Source organism: Neophocaena asiaeorientalis, unplaced genomic scaffold, assembly GCF_003031525.2.
Source record: "Neophocaena asiaeorientalis asiaeorientalis breed wild unplaced genomic scaffold, Neophocaena_asiaeorientalis_V1.1 scaffold497, whole genome shotgun sequence".
NCBI lineage: Eukaryota > Metazoa > Chordata > Mammalia > Artiodactyla > Phocoenidae > Neophocaena > Neophocaena asiaeorientalis.
Window position 1 is genome coordinate 1,483,231 of NW_020174568.1, and position 14,257 is coordinate 1,497,487.

At 56.1% G+C, this 14,257-nt stretch overlaps 1 protein-coding gene across 1 annotated transcript in view; it reads left to right on the plus strand.

The window, feature by feature from the left end:
* Positions 1-14,257, plus strand: part of SH3RF3 (SH3 domain containing ring finger 3) — a 201,272-nt gene that overhangs the window by 166,939 nt on the left and 20,076 nt on the right. Inside the window, exon 10 of the mRNA XM_024757983.1 lies at positions 1,980-2,239. Coding sequence (XP_024613751.1) covers positions 1,980-2,239 — 260 coding nt within the window. The remainder of the gene's footprint in view (positions 1-1,979; positions 2,240-14,257) is intronic.

Sequence of the window (14,257 nt, forward strand, 5' to 3'; positions counted from 1 at the left end):
GGATAAAAGAGAGGAAACAGGGCAGCGAGACACTCATGCTCAGGGCAAGCCTGCACTCAGTTCGTGGGAAAGTCCTGCGTCAGAGAGGCCAGCAGCCTGAAGAACGGGCAGGAGAACCGAAGAAGGCTTTGAAATCGGCACATTTCCGCTCCTCCAAAAGGAAAAGGAAGGAATAATGTCCATCCCACCAAAAGGAAGAAAAAATAGTATTACGAAGAAGAAAATTAAAACAGCAGGTAGATGGATGTGAATCAGAAACCACTGGATAGGACAGAAGCAACTTGAAACTTTGGAAAGGAAACATATATTTAAATACGAAACCTCTGTGGGTGACACACGCTCTGGACTGGACACAGCTGAGATGGACTTGTCCACACCAGAAGCCCCACAGAGGAGCTAGTCCAGAGATGGAGCAGAGGCGAAGCAAGAAGAAAGTATACACGGGGTGGACGCCGAGCTCCAGATGACTTCTAACACGACTTTCAGAAGCAGAGAGCAGAGGCCGGGAGAGAGAATCCTCGAGGATGATCACGGCGGGGTCCCCCAGACGGAAGATGGGCCCTCGTGTGAGTCGGAATCACAGCCACAAATGCAAACCTGAACTCGCCGTAACTGTGAAGCCTCAGAGGACAAGCAGACACCAAACACAGGCCCGTCAGAGAGTCGAGTGAAAAGGAAGGAAGGGCCACGTGGACACTGTTCCGAGCACCTAGGGGTCAAGGCAGCAGGAAAGGAGGTGCCGGTAGACAGGAGGGGGTCAGTTATAGGAGGGGCGGAGTCGAGGACAGGAGAGATGGGGTGCGGGAGGTGTCAGTGAGGGTGAAGGGTCGCCCCGTGGGACCCTGCACCCTGGAGGCTGAGGGGCTGGGTCTGGACAGAGGTTGCCCTGACGCTGGGGGAGTCTCCAGCGTTCATTCCATCCAGGAAGTGGGAAGTGATAGCCTGAGAGTAAGGCAAGGACAGAGTGGATGATAAGGTAGGTCACTTACTCATTCACCTGCTCTCTTTAAAGCACCACTGGACCTTGGTCCTGGGAGGCAGAGTGGACCCGTGCGGGGTAGCGGGATCTGGGGGCTCCAGAGCTACTGAAACAATGGGATAGAGAGGAGAGGAGGGGCAGAGACTGGGAGTAACGGTGTGTCCACGCTCGTCCTCAAGCAGCCCATGCCTGCTTTGACGTCGCTGACCAGCAGGCCCAGCAGGGCGACGGGTCGGCCGCGTGTGTCTGGGTCCTGCTGGGCGGGTGAGGTTGAGTGTGAATTGTACCGAAGGGCCGTGGATTCCGACCCTGCCACCAGTCTGTGCTGTGAGCCATGCCTCTCTCTCATGGAGTATTGTTTTCTTCTCCAGCCGTTCAGTTCTGGGAAATCTGTAGAGATGTTTTAGCCAGGGTTCTCCTTTCTCAAAGACTCGTTCATTCCGAACGAATTTTATTAAGCATGTACTACATGCCAGGCACTGTTCCAGTTGTTTGGAACACGTTAGTGAATTAGTCACGAAAGTCCCACCCGTGGAGCTTACGCTGGAGTGGGGAGGCAGACGGTGAGCCATCGGTCCGTGGATCCTCACACAACCGCCCCCACTCTCCCAGCTGGAGCAGCGGGCGTGGTGGCCGAGGGCTGGGCCGCTCCACTTGCGGGTGGAGGCTGACCGGGGCGGCGCTGTCCACAGAGGTCCTCTCACGCGCAGCGGAGCCCGGCAGCCCAGGGCCTCCCTGGGCCTCTTCCGGGCTCCTGCACGGGCTTCAGGTCTACGAAGGGCCGAACAGGGTGGTTCTGAAACCCTCCTGAGCGTACTGGTTCCTTACAGCATAGAACACCAGTTCAAAGACCGGAGAAACTGGGAAGGGCCTCGTCTGCGGCAGCCTCAGAGGCCGCCTCCCGGCTCCTGGTGGGGCGGGGGCCGCCGGCTGCCCAGAGGCCTCCTTGCCCTGCCTGACAGCCTCACCTCCCCCTGCTCTCTCTGCTCCTCTCTCCCAGCTGCCCACCCGGCCCAGGTGCAGGGCCGGCCCACCGCCGCAGTGTCGCCTCTGCGCGCCCAGAGCCTGCCCGCCATCGGGTCCCCGCAGCACAGCCCCCGGCCAGCCATCCCGCTCTCGTCGGCAGCCTCGGCCGTCACTCCTCCTAACGTCAGCGCCGTCCACCTCCACGGGGAGGCCGGAGCGGGCCCTGCCGGCGGCCGGTCGGCACCCAGCCCCACCAGTGCAGGAGGTAGACCCGACGAGAGGAGAAGCGAAAGGGTAAGTGGCCCACCCTGGGCGGCCCAGGCCCAGCTGGTTGTTGACCCTCTTGGGCACCAGACGCCAATCCCGTTTTGTAAATTAAGGCTCGCGTGCGGGCACCAGGCGCGTGACACAGAGGGAGGCCAAGCCAGCAAAGCGGTGGCACTCCAGTGGCCGCAGGTTCGGGGAGGGATGACCGGAGCCCAGCTAGTTTTCTCACACATGAGAAAAAGTGGCCCCTCAAGATGCTTCGTTCCTCCTGTTGCAAAGTCATTGTAAACTACTCACTTTGCTGGGATTAGACACCTTCTGCCAAGTGCCAAGATCTCTAAGAACAAATCCACGGATCTACTCACGTGCTACGTGAGCAGGGCCTTCTCCCTCGGTGTGCTGTCCTCATGCAGTGCACAACCCGCTCTGCCTCGCGGCAGCAGCCAGAGGAGGAGGCCAGCCTCTCCTAGTGGGTGTGGATGGCATTTCAGCTCTTCTTTAACAGTGAAGGAAGTTGGGCTGATTTCAGAAAGAAATCGGAGTCCCGGGAGCTTGCCTCAGTTGCCACCAGCTAGACATCAGGTGAGCCACCAAGCCACCATGAGAGTCCAGATTTCTAAGTCTGTGCTGTCCGATGAAACCATAATTCAAGCCACATATTTAACTTATAATCTTCCAATAAGTCACATTTTTGAAAGTTAAAACAATTTAAAAATAAGATGAAACATGAAATTCATTTTAACGGTATAATCTATTAGACCCAGTATCCAGAAACATTGTCATTTCGACACATAATCTGCATAAAAAAGTTGTTGATGAGCTGTTTCACCTTTTTCACATTCAAAGCCAATGAGACGTGTCGGGTGGTCGGGCCTCCCCGCTGCCTGGGCTGTGCTGGAGTGGGGGCTGGGTCTCCGGCAGGGGCCACTCCCTTTATTGGCCTTGCTCTCGAAATGACTTGTTCTCCCTCTTGGCTTTGCCACGGTCTGTGGCTATTTTCAAACGTTTCACTGTAAAGCCAGCCTTTGATTAGAGTGTGCCCCTCGACCTAGCCGGCAGCCTCTCCTCTCCCTTGGGGACGGTACCCAATCCAGATGGCTCAGGCTGTCTGCCTGGGACCCCAGAGGCACATCCACCCCTCACCACCCCGTGCTCTCGGGGCCCAGGCACCTCGCAGAGAGGCTCAGGCTTCCTCACCGCCTGTCCCCTGGTCCAGAGGGATGCTCTCCCCACGCTCCCTGGAGAGGGAGAGGCCTCCGTCTCGGCCCTGACGGCTGCCTCGTCCTGAGACCGGCAGGTGGCTGGGCATGAAGGGACTCATTGCTCTGTGTTTTGCGTCCACGTCTGCTTGAAGATCACCCGTCGTGGTCCACTCTTTCCACCTCGTTGCCTGGGCGGGAGACATAGCCGGGTCCCCCCAGGAGGGCGGGTGGTCCCACCCTCTCCCTTGGACGACCTTCCTGGAAGACAAGCTCCCTGGGACCTCTGACTCAGAAAGGGAAGAGCCGTGCTAGCTCCGTGACCGATTCTGGTTCTTGGCCGCAAGTTCCCCCTTCTAGTTTGTGAAAGAGACGGGGCTGCTGCCTGAGCGGGGTCGGGTGTTTGGGGGCCTCGTGGGGAGTGATACCCTCCGCCCTCCTCCGTGGTCGCTGGCTCCGCTCTTAGGGGCACTTGGCTTTGCTCGAGGCCCGCGCTCTGCCAGCAGCTCCTGCCTAACGAGGAACAGCCGCGTCACCTCAGCTCAGGCGGCTCCGGGTTGGCCAGGCAGCAGCCCGTGCCAGCCGAGCTGGGTGTGTGGGGTTCCCACCTCGCTCTCGGCAGAGGTGATGTGGATCTGGTGGCAGGAAGTGGGCAGGTGTCCGCAGGTGCAGCCGTGACCGGCAGCGTCAAAGCCGGGAGACAAGCACGTCGTCTGTGTGGCTTGCTTTTCTCACCTGTCAGACACAGCGAGAAGCAGTGGTGTGAAAAGGCGCCTGTGGGTGTTTTCCCTCCTGCACCCCCAGGTGAATTTTTCCCAATTTAGAGTGAAGTGCAAAGCGCCGCAGCTGCCGTTCCTGGCAGCAGGGCTGGCGGCGGCCGTTGGAGGGAAGCCGGGGCAAGCTGGGCGCCAGGGGCCTGCCCGCGGGGCCCTGGGCTGCCTCTGCCCCCTGAGACCAGAGCCACAGATTCCACCCACTGAGAGTGCAGCGAGCTGCTTCCCGTCTGTCCCTGGGTGAGCCCATCGTAGATGCACACCTGTTTAGTTACGGCAAAAGGTTTTTTTAAGGTAATTGGCAGTATTCTCCAGGCTGTTTCTGTTACTGAATTTTCCTCAGGAAAAGGCAGTGAGCTCCACCTGCACCGTCCGCAGAGACCCGAACCTCAGCGCCTGCGTTCCCGGTGCCGAGCTCCGCTGAAATCCCATCCGGCCCTCCGAGCGCGGCGGCCCTGCGTGTGGAGGTGCTGCTGGGGGTCCCTGGCAGGCGGGCGTCGCTAGCTATGCCCCTGGGGGTCGGGCCTGTCAGCCCTGCTCCAGGCGGGCCCTGCACGTGGGCCCTGCTCGGCCTCGGGTGGTGGGGGTCAGAGAGACTCACGTGCGGCAGGAGGGCCCTGAGCCAGCGTGTGCACCCCCAAGCTGCTCTCCCAGCGCTCTTCCCGCATGCCCGCCCCCGCCCCCCAGCCTGGTCGCACCCGCTCCCTGCAGGGCCTGCCCTGCGGCCGGGCCGCTGGCACAGAGTAGCTCCGGGGGCTGCAGTGAGCCCGTGAGCATCCCAGAAGCTGGGTCCCTTGGCCCGACCAGGCATCTGTTCTGCTTGGGGATGGGTCTGCCTGGGTTGGCCCTGGATGGGAGGGGCCTGTGCTTCCGAGGAGACCTGGAAGTACAAGTACTTCGAAGCTGCCAGTCTGAAGCAGACCCTCGGGGCAGCCGTCAGTGCGGAATCCCCCAGCCCCCAGGGGTGGAAAGATTAGAGGCCCCAGGGCGTGGGGGAGGCCCCGGGAGTGGAGACAGGGAGGTTTCATCTTGGGAAAGTGCAGCGGGTGGGAGTCATATCTTCCCGTTGAAGGACTTGGATCTAGTGCTTCTGAAGGGGGGATCCTGCTTTTGGGGTCATCTTTCTGGCACCCAGAAATCGCAGAGTAGGAACCAAATCTTGGAAGCCTTTTAAGAAGGTGCTCCGTAGGATTTCAGTTAACCCTTTTGCACTTAGAAAATCTATTTTGTGCTTGAAACGACTACCAGATTTCACCTCTCATGTCCCTCAGCGGCTGTTTCCTGTCTTTGAGGTTTTATGAGCACATTAGTACCAGGTGGCGGGGATCCTTATCCCTCGGGGTGACTCCAGGGAAACTCACCAGAAAGGGGAGTCCTGGGCCCCCAGGAAGGTGGAAGCAGCTCACCGTCACCCTGCAGCCGAGAGCATCTGGCGCTAGAGCCCTCCTGACCGGCCAGCTGGACGTCACTCCCCACTCGCTTGTCTGTCACACGGCAGGCGCCGGGCCAGGCGGAGCTCTGGGCACTCGTTGACGGGCCTGAGGCCGGGGAGCAGGGGCGCCTTGGGACTGGGAGGCCTCCTGGGAGCTGTAGCCCGAGCACAGGCCAGACGAGGTGGCCTGAAGTTGGGGAGCCCCAGAGACACTGGGGGGGGGGCGGGGGCAGGCGGCTCATGTCAGTCCGGCTGCCCGGCGGGGGCATAGTGGGGCCAGGCCTGACCAGGGGCCCTCACCGCACCCTCCGCCCCTGTGTCCTTGCCTTCCCGCTGACCTCCTGCTGGAGCCTGACTCTGGCCGTGCTCTCCGTGGCACCAGCGTGCTGAGGGTCTTCCTTGTGGCCCCAAGTTAGAAACACCCATCATGCGTTATGAAACCAGCTTAGTGGGTTTGGACCAGCGTGCTTTTAGACAGAGTAGGCGCGCAGCAGGAGGTCGGCAGGTCCAGCACACAGGAGGGGTCTGCGTATTTGGGGGCATCTGTTGTTTTGTGCTCGGTCCTGATTTAAAACTTATTCCAGATAGTCTCGGGGCTCTGACTGGCAGATCCTGGAGGGTGCTGAGTGCATAGAAGGCCTGGTGACATTTGTTGACTGACGAGTGTCAGAAAAAGTGCTGCCAGGAGAGTTTCACTGCTGTGACTTGTGGGAAATTCTTTACTTTACGGGCCAGGAGAAAGTTAACTTTCTGCCGATGGATGAGCGAGTCGCCGTTTCGCAAAGTAGTAGCACATTGGAACTGGAAAGAGCCTCTAAAGATGTTTGCATTGAAATGGGTGGCCCTCCTGAGGCTCAGAGGTGCTGCCACTTGCCTGGGGTCACGGGGCACTGGCAGTGGAGCCAGCCTAACTCCAGTCTCAGTGCCGTCTGGGATCCAGGGTGCTGACTTTGGTGGCCTCCCCATCCCCATGAGGCCGTGACCTCTGGTGTTTTTGGCTCGTCCAGGAACTGAGGGGTGGCAAGTCCAGGGTAACTGCTGGCAGGAGGCCCTGAGGTCAGCCCAGGAAAGGGGGCTGTGAGCTGGGGTGTCTGCCTTCCGGTTCCGCACGACTCGAGTGCAGCTGTAGGGGGGGCCCGCAATAGTGAACCGCTCAGCCGAGACCACTCACAAGATGTGGCCTTTGTGGCTAAGTCTCTGGGGGATGGGTTTGGGCTGACAGCCAGGACAGTAGCGGGCGGGCCTGCCTGCCGTCGGGACCTCGTGGAAATGGGTGTGCAGGGGAACGGCCCTTTAGTAACCACACCCCCCGATTAAAAGTGTGTGTATATACCATAGGAGGGTTACAATGATACGTTTAGTGGAAACTCAGGAATGTGCAATCTGAAGAAATCTTGAAGATGAAGCTCTGAGAACAACCAGGCAGCTTCTCCTAAAGCGAAGAACCGCTGGTTTGTGAATTTGTTTCCCCCGCTGAGCCTCACCGCACTAAGCAGGCCGTTGCCCGTGCTGTTTCTATCGTGTGGACTGGGAGGGGGCTGCCGTCGCTCTGTAACCGCTATCGGTCGCTGCCAGCATGTTTCCAGCTTTGAGACAGGCAGTGCCTTCCCGCATGATCACCAGCGGGGGTGGGGAGGCGTCCTGCAGACCTTAAACCCGGGGGGAGTGGGCTGGGTCTGACGGCACAAGGACTGGAGTCCACTGCAGGCCCCGTCCTCGCGCTGATCTCCTGGGGGAGGGCAGGGCCAGACACGGGGAGCCCCGCGATCAGTGCTGCGCCGCAGGTGTGGCTGCAGTGGAATCAGATTGCGCGTGAAGCTCCGCTGAGCCCACGGCCCGGGTGGCACGTCCTCAAGGGCTTTGGGAACCCCGTCCGCTTCATGAATGAGTCGCTGAGAAGTCTGGCGGTCATCCGGTCAGCTGTGGTCGATGGAAGCCTGCGCCCTCCCGGGGACACGTGTGCTGGGCAGCCTGCACCAGTGCTGGGGTTGGCGCCCTGGCAGGGCGGAGGGCCCTTTGCTGAATGCCCTGGGCCGCTGGAGCCCCGGCGACTTCAGGCCTTCCCCTCAACTCCCTGTGGCCGGACTGCCGTCTGTGGGAGGAGGAGAGCCGGCCTGTGGTGGATGAGTCATCTCCAGGCAGAAAATGAGCCCATCCTGAAAGCACGAACCCCAGCTGTCAAAACAGCGACATCAGAGGTTTTACAGGCAGCTTATTTTTGGAGGGGATATGCCACTGGAGCGTCCCTCCTTGTGACAAGGGCACAGGCCCTGAGTGGGACAGGACGGGGCCTCCTGGGTCAGCAGAGAGCTCAGAGGCAGCCTGGGACCTTCTCCTTTGCTCTCTCCCAGGAAGGCCTGGCCACCCCCACTTCTCCTTTCACTCCCCTTGGCCTTTGTCCTGGGCTGAGACTCAATCCAGCTACTTCTGGGTCTCAGCTTGGTGCGGTGCTGGTGAGCCCTTCCGGGCACAGATGTGCACATGAGGGTCCAAGGTCAGGCACTGGTCCAAGGTAACCACTGGGGGTAAAGCCAGGCCCTGTTGCCCAGTGAGGGCCCACACCCTCTCCTCGGCCCTGCTGGGCAGCTTCTCCTGCTGGGTGCCCAGGTGTGCAGGGTGCAGCGGGGGATGGGGGAGGAAGCAGGAGCCATAACGACTACAGGACGGGTGAAACCTGCATTTGGAGAAAGAAGGTGCAAATGGATGAATGAGTGCGGAGGTGAGGCTGGGATTGCGGAGGTGAGGCTGGGACGAGGCAGCCTGCCGTGGGGACTCGGCGAGCGTCCCCTGCCGCGCTTTCCCCATCAGTAAGATGGCACGATGGCGTCTCCCACCCCGGGGTTTGGAGGCAGGAAGTGAGTTAATCTCATGCATACTTCGCACAGGTATTTGGACAAAACTATTAGAGATCATTCTTAGGGATGTGACAGTTCATTGAAGGCCAGATCCCATAGACTAGTGGGGTAGATACAGATGTAAAACTTGTATCCCCAAGGCTTCTAAGGAAAAATTAAAAGGGGATTTGATTTTGCAGTTTCAGAAAAAGGACACTTAATGTCCCCAAATCGAGACACATAGGCTACTCGAGATGAAGCCAGGCTAGCTGGCATCCTGTTTGTGAAATGGTACGTGTTCATCTCCTCGCCGGAGGCCCCATTTCATTCGTCCACCAAGAAACACGGGTAGAAAGGGTTTCTTTTAAGTTGTCAGTTTCACACCTGACACTTAGCATGAAGGATGGATGGCGCCCAAGAAAACTATTCCAGTCAGAAGTTGGGTTTCTGCTGCAAAACAATAAACCAAAATTCATTTTTAAAATAGCAATAAACTCTAGAAATGGAGAAGAATTTGTGAATCACCTGTAATAGCCGTTCTGTGGCTCTCCCCAGAGGGCAGAAGTTACTGTAACTAATCAGGATGGGGGCGGATTTCACACCTGGACACCCAGGGCAGCCACGAGAGCTCGCCGGTGGTGTGTAAGGTGGATGTCCAGTGTGTCCGAGTGGCCACGGGTGATCCACCTTACGGGTGGATCTCTTGTGCGGAATTCCACCACTGGTGCCGCCTTCCGTGATCACTGTGTCCTCATAAAGACATGGGAGATTTTTTTTCAGTCTCTCATGCAAATGGAGTCAGCAATCTCAAGATTGCTTTGGCTATTCAGGGTCTTTTGTGTTTCCATACGAATTGTAAAAGTTTTTGTTCTAATTCTGTGAAGAATGCCATTGGTAGTTTGATAGGGATTGCACTGAATCTGTAGATTGCTTTGGGTGGTATAGTCATTTTCACAATGTTGATTCTTCCAATCCAAGAACATGGTATATCTCTCCATCTGTTTATGTCATCTTTGATTTCTTGCATCAGTGTTTTATAGTTTTCTGAGCACAAATCTTTAAGAGTGGCGAGAGTGGACATCCTTGTCTTGTTCCTGATCTCAGAGGAAATGCTTTCAGTTTTCCACCATTGAGTATGATGTTTGCTGTGGGTTTGTCATATATGGCCTTTATTATGTTGAGGTAGGTTCCCTCTACCCTCATTTTCTAGAGAGTTTTTATCGTAAATGGGTGTTGAATTTTGTCCAAAGCTTTTCCTGCATCTATTGAGACGATCGTATGGTTTTTATTCCTTAATTTGTTAATATGGTGTATCACATTGATTGATTTGCATATATCGAAGAATCCTTGCATCCCTGGGTTAAATCCCACTTGATCGTGGTGTATGATCCTTTTAATGTGCTGCTGGATCCTGTTTGCTAGTATTTTGTTCAGGATTTTTGCATCTATGTTCATCAGTGATATTGGTCTATAATTTTCTTTTTTGTGATATCTTTTTCTGGTTTTGGTATCAGGGTGAGGGTGGCCTCGTAGATTGAGTTTGGGCGTGTTCCTTCCTCTCCAATTTTTTGAAAGAGTTTGAGAAGGATAGGTGTTAGCTCTTCTCTAAATGTTTGATAGAATTCACCTGTGAAGCCATCTGGTCCTGGACTTTTGTTTGTTGGAAGATTTTAAATTACAGTTTCAATTTCTTTACTTGTGACAGATCTGTTTATATTTTCTATTTCTTCCTGGTTCAGTCTTGGAAAATTGTACCTTTCCAAGAATTTGTCCATTTCTTCCTGGTTGTCCATCTTATTGGCATAGAGTTGCTTGTAGTAGTCTCTTATAATCCTTTGTGTTTCTGTGGTGTCAGTTGTGATTTCTCCTCTTTCATTTTGAATTTTATTGATTTGCGTCCTCTCCCTTTTTTTCTTGATGAGTCTGGCTAAGGGTTTATCAATTTTGTTTATATTCCCAAAGAACCAGCTTTTAGTTTTATTGATCTTTGTTTTGTTTTCTTCATTTCTATTTCATTTATTTCTGCTCTGATCTTTGTGATTTCTTTCCTTCTACTGACTTGGTTTTCTTTGTTCTTCTTAAGGTGGCCTATTTCCTCTTCATTTAATTGGTCATGTAGGTTTTACCTTGCTCCTTCATCTGTGACATAGTTTTTTGCTGTCTCTCTTTTTTTTTTTTTTTTTATGAGTGGGATTGTGTTCCTGCCTTCCTGGTTGTTTGGCCTGAGGCTTCCAACACTGGAGTTTGTAGGCTGTTGGGTAGAGCTGGGTCTTGGTGCTGAGATGAGGACCTCCATGAGACCTCACTCTGATGAATAGTCCCTGAGGCCTGAGGTTCTCTGTTAGTCCAGTGGTTTGGACTGGGAGCTCCCACTGCAGGAGCTTCGCCTGACCCTCAGCTCATGAGCCAAGATCCCGAAAGCTGCCTGGGGTGGCAAAAAAGAAAAAAAGAGAAAAAGAACAACAACAAAGTAAAAAATAAAATTAGACTAGGAAACTAACAGTTTGCTAGAAAGAATATAAAAATAAAAATATAGATGAATCAACAACCGGAAGGTACCACAGTAGCACAATAGTAAAAAAGAGGAGGAGGGAAAAGAAAAGAAAAAGGGGGGAGGGGGGCGAAGGCCTTGGCTGTGGAGGGCGGGGCCTAAGCAAGGACGAGGTTTGGGTGGTGGGTGGGGCCAGTACTCAGGACCCACAGGGCTGGAAAAGTTCCTGGGGGTGTCGGGGGTGGGGCTTCGGCTCAAGGAACAGAAGGGGCCCAGGCGTGCCCCCCACCCCTGGTCTCAGAGGGCAGCGGACCTCACCTGGGAGCCCAGCAGGCTCCCTGGGCTCAAGTGGGCCAGGCGATCGCCCTCCTCTCCTGTCCCGTTCCTCTCGGAGGCCCCTCCTGCCTACATCTCCTGATCTCCCCGGCCTCAGGGGCGCCGACCCCGTCTGGCCTCTACTTCTCCTCCCCCCTCAGTCCCCCCACGTCCTGCCAGTTCACTTGGGGGTTCCTCCCATCTCCTTGGGCGTCAGGGTCACTCGCCCACCAGCAGCTGGCAGTAGAAACGGCCCCAAGAGTCGAGTCGTAGAAGATAAACTAACCCATAACCCATGGATAACTCACCCCACCCTTTGGCACTGGAGCAGCTCTAGTTAAACTTTCCCCACACCCTCTGTTGCCAGGACTGCTCGAGAAGGGTGAAGTGGATGCCACAACTCTCCAGTCCTGTGACCCTGTCTCCCAGGTGGGCCATTTCCTCCCTGGTTAGATCGGCAGCTCAGGGAAGGGCCGCATCGAGCCCCTGGTTGAGCTGAGTTCACCTGGATTCTGACACCTCGGCTTCTTCCAAATTTCCATCCTTTCCCAGTCGTTTTAATGTGATAACGACAACCAGGCATGCAGTCATGATGGCGGCTCCTTAGAGAAATTGAGGACCGGATGGAAGCCCAGGCAGGGCCCTTTTCAGGGAGGAGCTGCCAAGCCAGGGTCTGGGCTGCATGCAGCGGGCGGCAGCAGGAGGGGCCCGGCCAGCGGCCTCTGAACCTGTAACTCCGAGCTGGTGCCCAGGCTGGGTGTCATCTCACATTTCCTGGAAGCAGCCTGTCTGAAGAAGCACACACAGTTCAGGAAGGAAATCCCAGTCTCCCTGAGAGCTTGCAGGGCTGCCCGTCAGCGCTAGTGGAAATAATAGCGTAGATTCCTAAGTGACCCTCCAAAATCCTGCATACCCTTGACAAAGCCCCTCCCGTATGGAACTGACGGGCCTGCTGCTGCCTTTCTGGTTGGATGAGGTGATTTCTACCCATCTGTTTTGTTTAAAAAACTATTCAGAAGCACATGAGCTTGGCACACCCGAGTAGATAATGACGTGTTTATCTTTCATGTTCCGTTCCAGACCCTTTCCGAAGGATACCAGATTTTACAGAGATTTCATGTGAACGCATTGCATTTAATCTAATAATTTGTGATAGCTCCACATTTGTTCTACAGAAAACAAGCGGAGGCCTGTTGGAAATGTACATTCAAGGCAAGGTTGTCCTACAGGACGAAGCCGAAAGCAGCCCGGACACAGCCTGGAGCCAGAGGGCTGTTCTGGCTTCTCGTCTCTGCCTTTTGGCCTGACCTCCTCCGAAGCCATTTTAAAGAAATTAATGTTATGCTCTAAATTCTACTGAGGTAACAGGCCTTCCTGCTTCAGTGAAAAGATGATGGCGTTGGATGAGATGGCAAAGGAACAGGACCTGCTGCCGCAGCTTCTCGGGGGCTGAGTCCAGAAGAATCTGTAAAGAAGTGAAAGCTCAGCGCTTTAATCCTCCCTCATTTAACTGCGTCAAAGCCCGTTAACCGTGTCTCAGCCCTGGGGGAGTTTGCGTCGTCCAGAGGCCGGCTGCTTGCCTGGAGACGTGAGCGCCACCCAGAGGTCCGGTCCGGCCGTTCTGCAGCCAGGCTCCTCTGGGGGCTTGGGGTTGAGACGGAGCCCTGCCTGTGCCAGACCCTCCCTCTGGCCGTGGGGGCAGCTGCAGGTGGGCGCAGGCCGCTTACAAGGAGCCGGCACCTGCCCCAGCATGAATACGATGGGGGGTCCACGTGGGGGCAGGTAAAGCAGCACACGTGTGAGGGGACAGAGCAGGCGAGGGAGAAATGAACTCCCGGAAATGCTCACCAAGGTCCAGGGAGGAGACGGCTCCCAGTCGGGGCTACAAGCGTGAACAGGGCTGGCGGGGATAGGGGACTGCGGTGCCAGTGAAGAGAGGGGGGGGTGTGCCTCCCCCCTGCCCCCGGCACCCCGGCCCGGCTGCCCCTGCGAGAGTCCTGAGCGCGCCTGTCTGGGAGCCCTGGGCCCCCCTCTCGGTGGGGCTTATCCACCGCCTTAGCCCCCGACGCCTCTTTCCTGGGGTGTCTCCTGTCGGGGGGAAGACGTTGTCCTCTCCCTTCAGGTCCTTCTGGCACATCTGAGAATTAACTTGACAGGCGACGGATCAACAGGAGGAAATAAGAAAAATTTAAAAGCGTGCGCATGGGAGAGACCCAGGAAAACGAACTCCCCCAATGGTGGAAGCCCTCACCTTAAATCCCATCCTCAGCTCCAGACGAAGGAGTATGTCAGGGATGGGAGTTTGGGACCCAGAGCGGGAGGGAGGCAATTCACGTGGAGGCGGAAAAGCAAACGTTTGGTGAATGCGTGTTTGCTGAGCCAGGCAGGAACCGTGGACACAGAAGTTTCAGCAGTTTTTACTACAGTTACCTGTGGTGACTCCCCCTTCCTGGAACAGGTCCTCCATCTACACTCTTTTAGGCAGTTAGGGGAACGCTCTTCCTGAGTCTTTTGGGCCTTAGAAAGAATCATAAGTGAATCATATTTATATATATAATCATCATAATAAATGAATCCTCATGCCACAGAGACACAATTTGGGGTGCATGTTCTGTCCCCTCGCTCCTAACCGCTGACGTGTGTGGCTCGACCCCATCACACAGCCACCCTTGCTCCTGGGGGGATCACATCCCCACACCCTAGAGCAGCCCCCCTCGGGGTCAGAAGGTCCACAGAGATGCGGGAAGTGCGGTCCTGGACTGGGCCATGGTGCCGGGGGAACCTGCCATGCCTCTGTTTGGACTCATCACCCTGGTTTTGGGGTGTGGCTCCCACTTGAGATGGACAGGGCAGGGCCGGCGGGGCTGCAGTTTTCAGAGCCTGCGGGTGTTCAGAGACGCAGGTGCTGGGGGCGCGGCCGCCAAGAATCCGTGCTTTTTGCCCACCAGCACAGGACCCCGGCCGCTCCCCGGGGCAGTGGGTGCGGGCACACTGTCTGTGG